The following is a 16030-nucleotide window of genomic DNA, read 5'->3' on the forward strand; positions in this document are numbered from 1 at the left end:
GTTCGGTGAACAACTGGATGAAATTATTAAGGAAGCTACTGGCGGGAAGAGTACTTCCTTGCCACAGACTAAAACCAGGAAACCTGTCCAGGGAAGGAACCAGTCGAGGTTTCGTTCCTTTCGTTCCTCTAACTGGTCGTCCTCTAAGCCCTCGGCCTCGTCCACTAACTCAGCCAAGGACCAGAAGCCCGACTGGCGCCAGAAGCCGCGTCCACAGAAGTCCGCAGGAGCTGCTGCCACCAAGGCAGCCTCCTCTTGACTATCTGGCCGAGCCAGCAACGTCCTTGGTCGGTGGCAGGCTCTCCCACTTTGGCGACGTGTGATTTCAACACGTCTCCGACCAGTGGGTGCGGGATATCATCTCCCACGGCTACAGGATAGAATTCTCTTCCAGCCCGCCAAACAGATTTTTTCTGTCAACTCCCCCCTGCTCCAAGGCCGCCGCCTTCTCTCAGGCCGTGGCATCCTTGCAGGCCAACGGAGTAATTGTACCGGTTCCCGCCCGGGAACGGTTCAGAGGTTTCTACTCAAATCTCTTCCTAGTTCCCAAAAAGGACGGTTCCTTCCTGCCCATCCTGGATCTCAAGCTTCTCAACAAGCATGTTCAGGTGCGGCATTTTCGCTGGACATTCTCCGCTGTTGGGACAAGCGGACTTCTTCCTTGCACAGGTTGGTGGCTCTGTCGCCACAGACCAGGGGCTCTCTTCAATGGTGGCTTCGGCCCCTCTCTCTGTCTCAGGGACGCTCCTTCCTGGCCCCGTCCTGGGTGATTCTCACCACGGATGCCAGTCTCTCCGGCTGGGGAGTAGTATACCTCCACCACCGAGCACAGGGCACTTGGACTCCGTCCGAATCAGCCCTCTCGATCAACGTGCTGGAAATCAGAGCTGTGCTCCTAGCTCTCGTAGCCTTTCACCACCTGTTGGCGGGCAAGCACATTCGAGTCCAGTCAGACAACGCGACAGCGGTTGCCTACATCAATCACCAGGGCGGGACTCGCAGCCGCCTGGCAATGTTGGAGGTTCAACGCATCCTTCAGTGGACGGAGGACTCCAAGTCCACCATATCCGCAGTCCACATCCCAGGCGTAGAAAACTGGGAGGCAGATTATCTCAGCCGTCAGGCCGTGGACAGCGGCGAGTGGGCTCTGCATCCGGCAGTGTTTCGGTCACTCTGCCGCAAGTGGGGCACTCCGGAAGTGGATCTAATGGCATCCCGGCACAACAACAAGGTTCCGGTTTACGTGGCTCGCTCCCACGATCCTCAGGCCTTTGCAGCGGACGCGCTGGTTCAAGATTGGTCCCAGTTTTGTCTGTCTTACGTGTTTCCCCCTCTAGCTCTCTTGCCCAGAGTCCTGCGCAAGATCAGAATGGAGGGCCGTCGGGTCATCCTCATTGCTCCAGACTGGCCCAGGCGAGCTTGGTACCCAGACCTGCTCCATCTGTCCGTAGAGGTGCCGTGGCATCTCCCGGACCGCCCAGACCTTCTCTCACAAGGTCCGTTTTTCCGCCAGAATTCTGCGGCTCTCAGATTGACGGCGTGGCTCTTGAGTCCTGGATCTTGACGACTTCTGGCATTCCTCCTGAGGTCATCTCCACTATGACTCGGGCTCGGAAGTCTTCCTCGGCCAAAATTTATCACAGGACTTGGAGAATTTTCCTGTCCTGGTGTCGTTCTTCCGGCCATGCCCCTTGGCCTTTTTCCTTGCCGACCATCCTGTCCTTTCTACAGTCCGGTCTGCAGCTAGGACTTTCCCTCAATGTTCCCTCAGTGTTGTTCCAGCGGCATATCGCCCGGCTGGCTCAGGTGCGCACCTTTATGCAGGGCGCATCTCACATCATTCCGCCTTACCGGCGGCCTTTGGATCCCTGGGACCTTAATCTGGTCCTCACGGCCTTACAGAAACCTCCCTTTGAGCCTCTTAGGGAGGTTTCTTTGTTTCGTCTTTCACAGAAAGTCGTCTTTCTAGTGGCCATAACTTCCCTCAGGAGAGTCTCTGATTTAGCTGCGCTCTCTTCGGAGTCACCTTTTTTGGTTTTTCATCAAGACAAGGTGGTTCTCCGTCCGACTCCGGACTTTCTCCCTAAGGTGGTATCTCCTTTCCACCTTAACCAGGACATTTCATTGCCTTCCTTTTGTCCGGCTCCTGTTCATCGCTTTGAGAAAGCGTTGCATACTTTAGATCTGGTGCGGGCGCTCCGGATCTATGTGTCACGCACCGCTGTTCTTAGGCTGTGCACCTCTCTTTTTGTGCTGACCTCAGGTCGGCGTAAGGGCCTCTCGGCTTCTAAACCAACCCTGGCTCGTTGGATTAGGTCGGCCATTTTTGATGCCTACCAGTGTACTCAAGTGCCTCCCCCGCCGGGTATCAAGGCACACTCGACCAGAGCTGTCGGTGCCTCTTGGGCTTTCAGGCACCAGGCTACAGCTCAGCAGGTCTGTCAGGCTGCCACTTGGTCTAGTCTGCACACCTTTTCGAAGCACTACCAAGTGCATGCTCATGCTTCGGCAGATGCGAGCTTGGGCAGACGCATCCTTCAGGCGGCTGTCACCCATTTGTGAAGTTAGGTTTCGCCTACTTCTCAGTTTTCTGTTTATTTCCCACCCATGGACTGCTTTGAGACGTCCCATGGTCTGGGTCTCCCATAGGAACGATGAAGAAAAAGAGAATTTTGTTTACTTACCGTAAATTCTTTTTCTTATAGTTCCGTAATGGGAGACCCAGCACCCTCCCTGTTGCCTGTTGGCAGTTTCTTGTTCCGCGTGTTATCACCGGCTGTTGTTGTAGACAGAGGCTCCGGTTGTTCCGGTTTTTGCTCTATCTCTACTGGTGGGTGGCTATTCTCCTTCAGCTTTTGCACTAAACTGGCTATATTTGGTTATCCAGGGGGTGTATATGCTCGGAGGGAGGAGCTACACTTTTTAGTGTAGTACTTTGTGTGTTCTCCGGAGGCAGAAGCTATACACCCATGGTCTGGGTCTCCCATTACGGAACTATAAGAAAAAGAATTTACGGTAAGTAAACAAAATTCTCTTTTTTGTGTGTGTTTTGTTACATGTGTTTTTGACGTATGCTTTTTTGGATCGGTAAATTTGGTGGAAACAAAGGCAGCGGAGCAAACAAGAAGCTACCCAAAGCAAAGAAACAAGTGTATTATTATTATTATTACGGATAATATCATGCATAATTATAACCTTCACCATCTCATAAAAAACACTATAACCGCCCACCTTCCTATACACACAGATACAGACACAAAAAAATAAAGATATAGCTAGATAGATGATAGAAATATATTAGATAAAATAGAGAGAGAGAGATCCTGCAGATATTTAATTCCCCAACGTCTATACATAATATACACTTGCACCCTTTAGTGCCTTCCAAGTGGCACTAAAGACTGTTTAGCCTAGTTTAACCTAATAAATAATAATATAATTTTTTTTAGATTATTTTTTTTTTTTTTTTAAATGAAGTGTGGTTCCCCTATTTTTGATAACCAACAAAGGTAAAACAGATAGCTGCAGGCTGATATTATTAGGCTGGGAAGGTCCATGATTATTGTGCCCTTCCCAGCCTAAAAATAGCAGCATGCAACCTCCTCAGAAGTGGTGCATCACATTAGAGGTGCCAATTCTGGTGCTTTGCCTCGGCTCTTCCCGATTGGCCTTGTGCTGTGGCAATCAAGGTAATGATAGTTGGGGTTGATGTCATCTGTGCAGTGTCATCTGGCTTCAAGCTCTGGTGTTGCTAATGGAGAGGCATCTATCAGAGACCTCATTATTTGCCCAGTAGTTAAAAAAAAAAAAAGGCACATAAATATTTTATTTGAACTCCCACCACTTTCCATGGATCACCATTTTATAAAAACAAAAATCCATGAAGGTCCTACGTAGTCTAGGGATAACGATGTAGTTCACAAATGGAAACTTGAAATGCATAAATAGAGAAAAATAAGGCTGTCCCTTGTTAACTAGTTTATTAAAAAGGCAAAGTTTTCAGGTCAGAAGTAATCCAGTGCCTCCCATGATGTTACTAAATTACCTAGATCAAATGCTATGGAGTGTTAAAATGAGGACCATAGATTTTGAGCAACAGCCGCTTCCAGCTCCCGCTGCGTTCCATGAGACCCAGGACACTGATGTGCGGTGATGTCAGGAACGTCACCACTCTTCAATGTCTCGGGTCTCGTGGAGCGCAGCGGGAGTCGGGAATGGCTGCTGCTCAAAATATATGGAGCCTCATTTTGAGTCTCCATAGCCTTTGATCTAGGTAATCAAGGAATGCCGTGGCAAACGCTGAGTCAGGTCGGACCTGGACACTTTGTTTTCTAATAAATTGGTGAATGAGGAACAGTCTTTTGTCTTTGTTACTCTCTTTTCTTCGGCGCTCTATTGGGAGACCCAGACGATTGGGTGTATAGCACTGCCTCCGGAGGCCACACAAAGCAATTACACTAAAAAGTGTAAGGCCCCTCCCCTTCTGGCTATACACCCCCAGTGGGATCACTGGCTCACCAGTTTTCTGCTTTGTGCGAAGGAGGTCAGACATCCACGCATAGCTCCACTGTTTGTAGTCAGCAGTAGCTGCTGGCTCTATCGGATGGAAGAAAAGAGGGCCCATATAGGGCCCCCAGCATGCTCCCTTCTCACCCGCGGTGGTGCTTGTAAGGTTGAGGTACCTATTGCTGGTACAGAGGCTGGAGCCCACATGCTGTTTTCCTTCCACATCCCCTGGAGGGCTCTGTGGAAGTGGGATCTTGCCGGCCCCCAAGCCCTGGGGCCGGGCTCCATCCACAGACCCATAGAACCTGCTGGATTGGGAGCGGGAGTGCCGTTCAGGGACAAGGCCCTGCAACTTTCAGGTACTCTGTGTCCCCGGCAGGCACGGACACTCTCAAGGCTTGCTGAGTGTTATAGTGCGCCGGGGACAGTAGCGCTGTACGCTGGGGGTTAGGTCACTGCAGCTTTGCTGAGTGACGTTATATGTTGGGAACTACTGCGCCGACCGCTCCTGGAGCGGCGGCGCAGCTGCGACTTGTGGTGCGCCGGGGGCTTTGCGCCGACCGCGCTTTTACGGCGGCGGCGCTTCTAACTTTAGCCCCCGGCTTCTGCGGCCTAGCGCCGCTTCGTTCCCGCCCCCACCCTGTCAATCAGGGTAGGGGAGAGACGCTGCTCAATGGCAGCGCCGAGGGCTGGAGCTTTATTTACATGCTCCAGCCCTCTCACTAGGCACAGGGGGAAGCAGACTTCCCGCTCTTCGTCGGTGTACGCCCAGGGCCCGCCACCCCTCTCCACAAGGACGCCGGCAGCCATTACACATGCGATCTGGCTGGGGAAAGGCAGCAGGCTCTGGGAGACCCAGACTAGAGGGATTTCTGGCGACCACACACCGCTCCTAAGCGGGCGGTAAGCTGCACAGTAGTGCTGGCCCCACTAGTGCCTCAGTGATATATTAGTGTACTTCTTGCTTGGTACCATATATATATATATATATATTTATATAGTGCACTGTAAGGTCGCTTCTTGGCTGGACACCCTGTACTGCTCTGAGGAGGCAGCAACATGTCATCCGCAAAACGCAAGGCTGCCAAGGCACGGGCTGTGTGCACTGTTTGTACTGCATGTGGGGCTGATCTACCGGCAGGCTCCAATGATTCACATTGTGTGCAATGTTCAGTCCCAGTGGCACTTCGTCAGCCAGAGCCTATTGTGGTGGTAGCCCAGGCAGAGACGCCTGTGAACCCTGCCCCGGTGACGGGGACAGACTTTGCAGTGTTTGCTGATAAAATGTCTGAGGCTATGACAAAAATCCTGGAGACCTTGCAGGCCAGGCCAGTTCCTCAGACCATGGACACTGCTGTGGCTATGCTCTCTGGTCCCCCTCAGTTGGAACTAATCCGTACTTCAAGGGGGTCTCAAGCATCACAAGCTGAAGTCTCTGACTCAGATGACAGTCCCAGGCAGCCTAAGCGAGCTCGCTGGGAAAGACCCTCGACGTCATCACACTGCTCAGGGTCTCAGCGAGAAGAGTCTCTCTGTGATGAGACTGAGGACGGTGATCAGGATTCTAATCCTGAGGCCCCTCTCAATCTGGATGCCCCTGATGGTGACGCCATGGTTAATGACCTTATATCGGCGATTAATAGACTGTTGGATATTTCTCCCCCAGCTCCTTCAGCAGAGGAGGCAGCTGCACAGCAGGAGAAGTTCCATTTCCTGTATCCCAAGCGTAAATTAAGTGCTTTTTTGGACCACTCTGACTTCAGAGAATCAATCCAGAAGCACGACGCTCATCCAGACAAGCGTTTCTCTAAACGTTCTAAGGATACCCGTTATCCTTTTCCCTCTGAGGTGGCCAAACGCTGGACCCAGTGTCCAAAGGTGGATCCCCCAATTTCCAAGCTTGCGGCTAGATCCATAGTCGCAGTAGAGGATGGCGCTTCACTTAAAGATGCCAACGACAGACAGATGGACCTTTGGTTAAAATCTGTCTATGAAGCTATCGGCGCGTCGTTTGCTCCAGCATTCGCGGCCGTGTGGGCACTACAAGCTATTTCAGCTGGTTTAGCACAGGTGGATGCTATCATGCATCCAGCAGTGCCACAGGTGGCGTCCCTAACTTCACAAATGTCTGCGTTTGCGACCTATGCTATCAATGCTGTCCTAGAATCTACGAGCCGTACCTCTATGGCGGCCGCCAATTCTGTGGTTTTGCGCAGAGCCTTATGGTTAAAGGACTGGAAAGCAGATGCTGGTTCCAAAAAATGCTTAACCAGCTTGCCATTATCTAGAGACAGACTGTTTGGTGAGCCATTGGCTGAAATCATAAAACAGTCCAAGGGTAAGGACTCTTCCTTGCCACAGCCCAGAGCAAGTAAACCTCAACAGAAAAAGTGGCAGTCGAGGTTTCGGTCCTTTCGAGGCTCGGGCAAGCCCCAATTCTCCTCGTCCAAAGGGACTCAGAAAGGACAAGGGAGCTCAGATTCCTGGCGGGCTCACTCACGCCCCAGGAAAGCAAATGCAGGAACCGCTTCCAAGGCGGCTACCTCATGACTTTCGGCCTCCTCCCTCCGCATCCTCGGTCGGTGGCAGGCTCTCCCGCTTTTGCGACATTTGGCTGTCACAGGTCAAAGACCGGTGGGTAACAGACATTTTGTCTCGCGGGTACAGAATCGAGTTCAGTTCTCGGCCTCCACTTCGGTTCTTCAGAACCTCCCCACACCCCAACCGAGCAGATGCCCTGCTGCAGGCGGTGGACTCTCTAAGAGCAGAAGGAGTCGTGATCCCTGTCCCCCCTCTGGAACGGGGGCGAGGATTTTACTCCAATCTCTTTGTGGTTCCAAAAAAGGACGGCTCCTTCCGTCCTGTTCTGGACCTAAAACTGCTCAACAAGCATGTGAACGCCAGGCGGTTCCGGATGGAATCCCTCCGCTCAGTCATTGCCTCAATGTCCCAAGGAGATTTCCTAGCATCAATAGACATCAAAGATGCTTATCTCCACGTGCCGATTGCTACGGAGCACCAACGCTTTCTGCGCTTCGTGATAGGAGACGAACATCTTCAGTTCGTGGCTCTGCCATTTGGTCTGGCGACAGCCCCCCGGGTGTTCACCAAGATCATGGCAGCAGTGGTAGCAGTCTTGCACTCTCACGGACACTCTGTGATCCCTTACTTGGACGATCTACTGGTCAAGGCACCCTCTCAGGAGGCATGCCAACTCAGCCTGAATTTTGCACTGGAGACTCTCCAGGCGTTCGGGTGGATCATCAACTTCCCAAAGTCAAATCTGTCTCCGACCCAATCACTAACGTATCTTGGCATGGAGTTTCATACTCTCTCAGCGATAGTGAAGCTTCCGCTGAGCAAGCAGCGGTCACTACAGACAGGGGTGCAGGCTCTCCTTCAAAGTCAGTCGCACTCCTTAAGACGCCTCATGCACTTCCTCGGGAAGATGGTGGCGGCAATAGAGGCGGTTCCGTTTGCGCAGTTTCATCTGCGTCCACTTCAATGGGACATTCTCCGCCAATGGGACGGGAGGTCGACATCCCTGGACAGGAAAGTCTCCCTTTCCCAGACGGCCAAGGACTCTCTGCAGTGGTGGCTCCTTTCCACCTCATTATCACAGGGAAGATCCTTCCTACCACCGTCCTGGGCGGTGGTCACGACAGACGCGAGTCTGTCAGGGTGGGGAGCAGTGTTTCTCCACCACAGGGCTCAGGGTACGTGGACTCAGCAGGAGTCCAGCCTTCAGATCAATGTTCTGGAAATCAGAGCAGTGTTTCTTGCCCTACTAGCCTTCCAGCAGTGGCTGGAAGGGAAGCAGATCCGAATTCAATCGGACAACTCCACAGCGGTGGCATACATCAATCACCAAGGAGGGACTCGCAGTCGGCAAGCCTTCCAGGAAGTCCGGCGCATTATGATGTGGGTGGAAGCCACGGCCTCCACCATATCCGCAGTTCACATCCCCGGCGTAGAAAACTGGGAAGCAGACTTCCTCAGTCGCCAGGGCATGGACGCAGGGGAATGGTCCCTTCACCCGGACGTGTTTCAGGAAATCTGTCGCCGATGGGGAAGGCCGGACGTCGACCTAATGGCGTCCCGGCACAACAACAAGGTCCCAACCTTCATGGCACGGTCTCGCGATCAAAGAGCTCTAGCAGCAGACGCCCTAGTGCAAGATTGGTCGCAGTTCCGGCTCCCTTATGTGTTTCCACCTCTGGCACTCTTGCCCAGAGTGCTACGCAAGATCAGATCCGACTGCAGCCGCGTCATACTCGTCGCTCCAGACTGGCCGAGGAGGGCGTGGTATCCGGATCTGTGGCATCTCACGGTCGGCCAACCGTGGGCACTACCAGACCGACCAGACTTACTGTCCCAAGGGCCGTTTTTCCATCGGAATTCTGCGGCCCTCAACCTGATTGCGTGGCCATTGAGTCCTGGATCCTAGCGTCTTCAGGCTTATCCCAAGGGGTCGTTGCCACCATGAGACAGGCTAGGAAGCCCACGTCCGCTAAGATCTACCACAGAACGTGGAGGATATTCTTATCCTGGTGCTCTGCTCAGAGAGTGTCTCCCTGGCCATTTGCATTACCTACCCTTCTTTCTTTCCTGCAATCTGGGTTAGAAAAAGGTTTGTCGCTCGGCTCCCTTAAAGGACAAGTCTCGGCGCTATCCGTCTTTTTTCAGAAGCGTCTAGCACGACTTTCTAAGGTGCGCACGTTCCTACAGGGGGTTTGCCATATAGTTCCCCCGTACAAGCGGCCGTTAGATCCATGGGATCTGAACAGGGTACTAGTTGCCCTCCAGAAGCCGCCCTTCGAGCCTCTGAAGGAGGTTTCACTTTCTAGACTATCACAGAAAGTGGCTTTTCTGGTAGCGATCACATCTCTTCGGAGAGTGTCTGAGCTAGCAGCGCTGTCTTCCAAGGCTCCCTTCCTGGTCTTCCACCAGGACAAGGTAGTGCTGCGCCCCATTCAGGAGTTTCTCCCGAAGGTGGTATCCTCTTTTCATCTTAATCAGGATATCTTTTTGCCTTCGTTTTGTCCTCATGCAGTTCATCGGTATGAGAAGGATTTACATTTGTTAGATCTGGTGAGAGCACTCAGAATCTACATTTCCCGCACAGCGCCCCTGCGCCGTTCGGATGCACTCTTTGTCCTTGTCGCTGGTAAGCGCAAAGGGTCGCAGGCTTCTAAGGCCACCCTGGCTCGATGGATCAAAGAACCAATTCTTGAAGCCTACCGTTCTGCTGGGCTTCCGGTTCCATCAGGGCTGAAGGCCCATTCTACCAGAGCCGTGGGTGCGTCCTGGGCATTACGACACCAGGCTACGGCTCAACAGGTGTGCCAGGCAGCTACCTGGTCGAGTCTGCACACTTTCACCAAACATTATCAGGTGCATACCTATGCTTCGGCGGACGCCAGCCTAGGTAGAAGAGTCCTGCAGGCGGCAGTTGCCTCCCCGTAGGGGAGGGCTGTCTTTGCAGCTCTAACATGAGGTATTTCTTTACCCACCCAGGGACAGCTTTTGGACGTCCCAATCGTCTGGGTCTCCCAATAGAGCGCCGAAGAAGAAGGGAATTTTGTTACTTACCGTAAATTCCTTTTCTTCTAGCTCTTATTGGGAGACCCAGCACCCGCCCTGTTGTCCTTCGGGATTTTTGGTTTGTTTGCGGGTACACATGTTGTTCATGTTGAACGGTTTTCAGTTCTCCGATGTTACTCGGAGTGAATTTGTTTAAACCAGTTATTGGCTTTCCTCCTTCTTGCTTTTGCACTAAAACTGGTGAGCCAGTGATCCCACTGGGGGTGTATAGCCAGAAGGGGAGGGGCCTTACACTTTTTAGTGTAATTGCTTTGTGTGGCCTCCGGAGGCAGTGCTATACACCCAATCGTCTGGGTCTCCCAATAAGAGCTAGAAGAAAAGGAATTTACGGTAAGTAACAAAATTCCCTTCTTTATGTTTTTAGGTTCCATTTGTGGACTACGTTGGATTCTCTAGACTAAAATGGTATACCTGGACTGTGCCGGACTGAATGGATTTTTTTTTTTAATAAAATTGTGAACCAGTGAAAGTGTGGGGTAGTGTTTCTTTCAAATAAAATATTTTTGTGTTTAAATTTCTTTTTTTTCTTTTTTACTTAAGGGGTAAGTAATGGGGTGTCTAATAGATACATCACTATTACTAACCCCTAGCCTTGATGCCATGTGTAACTACACAGCTGACCTCAACCCCAACTACCATTGTCCCAATTGCCACAGCACCAGGGCAATTGGGAAAAACTGAAGTAAAGCACAAGAATTGGTGCATCTTGTATATATGCCTCTTCTGTGCAACTGCGGGTTAGTATTTTTAGGCTGGGGAGGGCTCAATAACCATGGACCTTCGCCGCCTGATTAATATCAGCTGTCTGCTTTACCTTTTGCTGGTTATCAAAAATAAAGAGGACCTGAAGCTGTTTTTTGAAAATTATTTAATAATTTATTTTGTTAAACCAGACTAAACACCCTTTAGGGTCACATGAGAGGGGCTAAAGGGTGCAAGTATATATTATGTAGGGGTGTTGTGACATTACTGTATATAGGTGTATTATATTTACAAGTGCGTCTGAATAAATTAGAATATCATCTTAAAGTTAAAGGGGTTATCCGGCTTCTTTTGACTTTTTTTTTTTATTACCCTATTGGGCTACATTGGGGCAGGTAAGTAGATAGAGAACACTTACCTGCCCTGCTGTCAGCCCCTCTCCCCCGGCTCAGAGTGGTCATGTGACCGCTCCTGCCGCGATTTTGCTGCTTCTGGTCATTTCATGTCAACATGGGCAGGGCCATGTTGACATGCAAATCTGGAACAGCATGTCGCCTCCCTGCTTGGCGGCTACAGTGCGATGAGCCCCGCCCCCCTTCCCTGCACCCTCCCACACATTCCCCCGCACCCCGTACTCTGCCCACAACCTCCCCCTGCACTGCTGTGGGGTCCGTGACCTGGGGGAGGGGCCTGGCGGCGGCTGCCGTGGTGTCAGCGCCAGCACCGGGCCCCCTGCTCAGGATCACACATTCAAATGTACTGGCATCACAGATCACCGATGCCGGTACATTTGAAAGTACTGATGAGAAGGAGCTCAGCGCTTCTCATCACTGCCCGGCTGTCTGTGCTCTCTTCAGCACAGCGGTGACGTCACTACTGGGCTGATATGGCCAGAGCACAGACAGCGCGCGAACGTGCAGGAGCGGCGGGGACTGAAGACGGGTGAGTATGCACTCCCTACATGTGTTCCCTATGGGGATTGGGGATGGGGGATGGGGGGGTCGGTGCAGAGCCCTGTCTGTGTGCGGTGCAGAGCCATATGTGTGCGGTGCAGAGCCATATGTGTGCGCGTGCGTTGCAGAGCCATATGTGTGCGTGTGCGGTGCAGAGCCCGATGTGGGGCTGTTATTTGCAATGCTGTAGTGATACCAGGTCAGTGCTGTGGCAGAATACTGACAGGGAATGTGTGTGCAGAGGGCGGGCAGAGGGCGAGGCTGGACACTGAGGCCGGGCGGTGCCAGCTCTGACTGGGAGGTTTTGCACAGGAAGTGGCCAGTTTGCTGGAGCTGAATGTAAACAAGGAGCTGCAGAGAATAAAGGGTGAATTCAAGAGGAACAAAAGTTAGAAAACAAAAAATAACACTGTCGGGGTGTTTTATATGACAATACAGCAAAGATTAGCTTAACAAAAATTTTTGAGTTTGTCGGACAACTCCTTTGATTTATTTCAGTTATTCAGTACAAAAAGGGAAACACATTATATAGAAAGGATGAGGGGAGGGAAACATATCCAGATCCATGTCTTTAAAAAAACTTCAACTTTTTTAATTCCAAGTAAAACATTTTTCTTATGTGGACTAAAACAATCTCTCCATATGCCTTACAGTGCCTAAAGCATATGGAGAGATTGTTTTAGTCCACATAAGAAAAATGTTTTACTTGGAATTAATAAATTTGAAGTTTTTTCTAAAGACCTGGAGCTGGATATGTTTCCCTCCCCTCCTCCTTTCCAATGATTGTGAAAGCTATGGATGCCAACCACAGGTACCGTGCACCGACCCAAGTGGAACCTAGACATAGAGGCTGGGGAGCTGGATATATTGTATTTTTGTTATATTATATAGAGTCATTACACACAGAGGGATCTCTTTTCAAGTGTTTATTTCTGTTAGTGTTGATGATTTGGGTTTTCATTGGATGTAAGCCATAAAGTCATTTGGCCCTGTCACACACAGGGATAAATCTACGGCATATCTGTGGTTGCAGTGAAATTGTGGACAATCAGTGCCAGGTTTGTGGCTGTGTACAAATGGAACAATATGTCCATGATTTCACTGCAACCACAGATCTGCCAAAGAGTTATCTCTGTGTGTGACGGGGCCTATTATCTCAGAAAATTAGAATAATTACCACAAAAAACCTGCAAAGGCTTCCTAAGCATTTAAAATGGTCCCTTAGTCTGGTTCTGTAGGCTACACAATCATGGGGAAGACTGCTGACTTGACAGATGTCCATAAGGCAGTTATTGACACGCAACATTTTCGTCACCTAATGGAAGTCTAGGGGGAAATTCTGCACTGAATAATCAGCGTACCCACAAGAAAAATTGACATGTTGCGGCTTGGAAAAACGCAGCGCAGGTTAGTTTAAGCAATATAAAATTGAAGCATAGAGGACATGAGATTTTTATAAATCCCATCCACTTTGCTTCTGCTGTAAAATGTTTCGTGTGAAAACAGCATCAAGAACGCAAATAACACTCATTGTGAGCGTGTACACTTAGAGGTTCAGTTGTCTTTTTTTTTTATCTCTTTCCACTGCTTTACACTGCAGCCCTTCTTATAATTGCCTATGTCTTTAAGCACAAGATTACTAGGATCTGTGTACATAGAGAGCACATTTCCATCACCAATAGTTATAATACAAACAACTAATGAGAAAAAGATATATGATCGCTTTCACACATCAGCTAAGCTTAGATGAGCTTATAAAAAATTCATGATTTTCATCCAGAAAAAGTGGACGTTTTTTCTTTTTTAGGGGTGTTTTTTTTTTTTTGTTTTAAATACAGAAGAGACCAGAGCTTGCTGCATTTTGTTTTTCTTTTCACACGTAGATTTAGTCCACGTGAAAACACGGTTGTCTGGACAGCCCAGTTAAATAACATTTGTCCTAGTGCTGCCCATGTCATTTTGTTTTCACGGACAGGAGTCTGTTGTAGTTTAGGAGTCATTATTCATGGCTTTCTGCTGTGTTCGTGTTACCTGATTACCCAGTTGCTGACTGATTCATCATTTGTTCCAACCTTTTCACTATTTGATTTTCTTTCTATCTTAGGGAACTTCCAGGCCTCGCCAAAAACTATGTGATGCGTATGCTGTTCCTCGAGCAGCCCTTGCCTCAGGCAGCTGTTGCTTTGTGGGTGAAGAAGGAAAGTCACAAGTAAGAAATAAATATAGATTGAATGACTGAAAGGATGAGCTGAAGTACCACATACAACAATTGGACAGGAGAGGCATTTTTTTTAAGATAGTAGTGGCACGGACAGCTCTGGAGATCATACAGAGATCCTACCGCTGCCACTAATATGTCACGGAGACAGCCCGTGAGATCATGCAGATGTCCCACCGCTACCACGAATTTGACCCAAATAGCACTCCACTGTTCTTAAGGGTGCTTTACACGCTGCGACATCGCTAACGATATATCGTCGGGGTCACGTCTTTAGTGACACACATCCGGCGCCATTAGCGACATCGCAGCGTGTGACACCAAGGAGCGACGATCAACAAGTGCAAAAACGTGAAAAATCGTTGCTCGTTGACTCGTCACTCCTATCCCAAATATCGTTGCTGCTGCAGGTACGAGGTTGTTCGTCGTTCCTGCGACAGCACACATCGCAGTGTGTGACACCGCAGGAACAACGAACATCTCCTTACCTGCGTCCACTGGCAATGAGGAAGGAAGGAGGTGGGCATGTTCTGCCCGTTCATCTCCACCCCTCCTCTGCTATTGGACAGCTGCCGTGTGACGCCGCACGAACCTCCCCCTTAGAAAGGAGGTGGTTCGCTGGCCAGAGCGACGTCGCAGGGAAGGTAAGTCCGTGTGACGGGTGTTAGCGATGTTGTGCGCCACAGGCAGCGATTTGCCCGTGAAGTACATCCGACAGGGGCGGGAATGCTCGCTAGCGATATCGGTACCGATATCGCAGCGTGTAAAGTACCCTTTAGTTGTCAGGGTAATTACGCAATTGACCGACAATTAATGGACAAGGCACACCCTGTGGAATAAATAACCGCAATCAGTCACTTCCTACAACCATCATCAACAAGCTCTTACATGTCTCAGCTGGAATTTTGGCCCAATCTTCTTTTACAAACTGCTCCAGGTCTCTCATATTTGAAGGCGCCTTCTCCTAACATCAATTTTAAGATCTCTCCACAGGTGTTGAATGGGATTTAAATCTGGACTCATTGCTGGTCAGTTCAGAACTCTCCAGCGCTTTGTTTCCATCCATTTCTGTGGGCTTCTTGAAGTAAGTTTGGGGTCATTGTCCTCATGGAAGTCCCATGACCTAGAACGCAAGCCCAGCTTCCTGACACTGGGCACTAGATTGTGACCCCAAATCCTTTGTTAGTTTTCAGATTTCATGATACCATTCACAAAGTCAAGGCACCCAGTGCCAGAGGTAGCAAACAACCCCAAAACATCTTTGAACCTCCACCACATTTGACTGTAGGTACGGTGTTCTTTTCTTTGCAGACCTCATTCCATTTTCATTAAACAGTAGGATGTTGTGCTTTACGAAAAAGCTCTATCTTGGTCTCATCTATCCACAAGACGCTTTCCCAGAAGGATTATGACTTAAGGGGGCTTTACACGCTACGACATCGCTAATGCGAAGTTGTTGAGGTCACGGAATTGGTGCCGCACATCCGGCCGCATTAGCGATGCCGTTGCGTGTGACACCTATGAGCGATTTTGCATTGTCGCAAAAACGTGCAAAATCGCTCATCGGTGACATGGGGATCCATTCTCAAATATTGTTACTGCAGCAGTAACAAAGTTGTTCCTCGTTCATTCGGCAGCACACATCGCTCCATGTGACACCGCAGGAACGAGGAAGCTCACCTTACCTGCCTCCCGGCCTCTATGCGGAAAGAAGGAGGTGGGCGGGATGTTACGTCCCGCTCATCTCCGCCCCTCCGCTTCTATTGGGTGGCGGTTCAATGACGCAGCTGTGACGTCGCTGTGACGCTGAACGAACCGCCCTCTTAGAAAGGAGGCGGTTCGCCGGTCACAGGGACGTCGCCGGGCAGGTAAGTACGTGTGATGGGTCTGGGCGATGTTGTGCGACACGGGCAGCGATTTGCCCGTGTCGCACAACAGATGGGGGCGGGTACCCACGCTAGCGATATCGGCCTTTACTCACATACATTTTGGCAAACTATCTAGCATTTTTATATTTCTGTATTAGCAATGGGGTCCTCCTGCCATA

The 16030-nt window shown here is 50.1% G+C and overlaps 1 protein-coding gene across 2 annotated transcripts in view; it reads left to right on the forward strand.

Moving 5' to 3' along the window:
* Window positions 1-16030, forward strand: part of GTF2H4 (general transcription factor IIH subunit 4) — a 154434-nt gene that overhangs the window by 52026 nt on the left and 86378 nt on the right. For both annotated transcript variants that reach the window (XM_075337150.1, XM_075337151.1), the window contains exon 3: window positions 13870-13974. In XM_075337150.1, coding sequence (XP_075193265.1) covers window positions 13870-13974 — 105 coding nt within the window. The remainder of the gene's footprint in view (window positions 1-13869; window positions 13975-16030) is intronic.

The sequence above is a fragment of the Anomaloglossus baeobatrachus genome, chromosome 2 (genome assembly GCF_048569485.1).
Source record: "Anomaloglossus baeobatrachus isolate aAnoBae1 chromosome 2, aAnoBae1.hap1, whole genome shotgun sequence".
In the NCBI taxonomy this organism is placed as follows: domain Eukaryota; kingdom Metazoa; phylum Chordata; class Amphibia; order Anura; family Aromobatidae; genus Anomaloglossus; species Anomaloglossus baeobatrachus.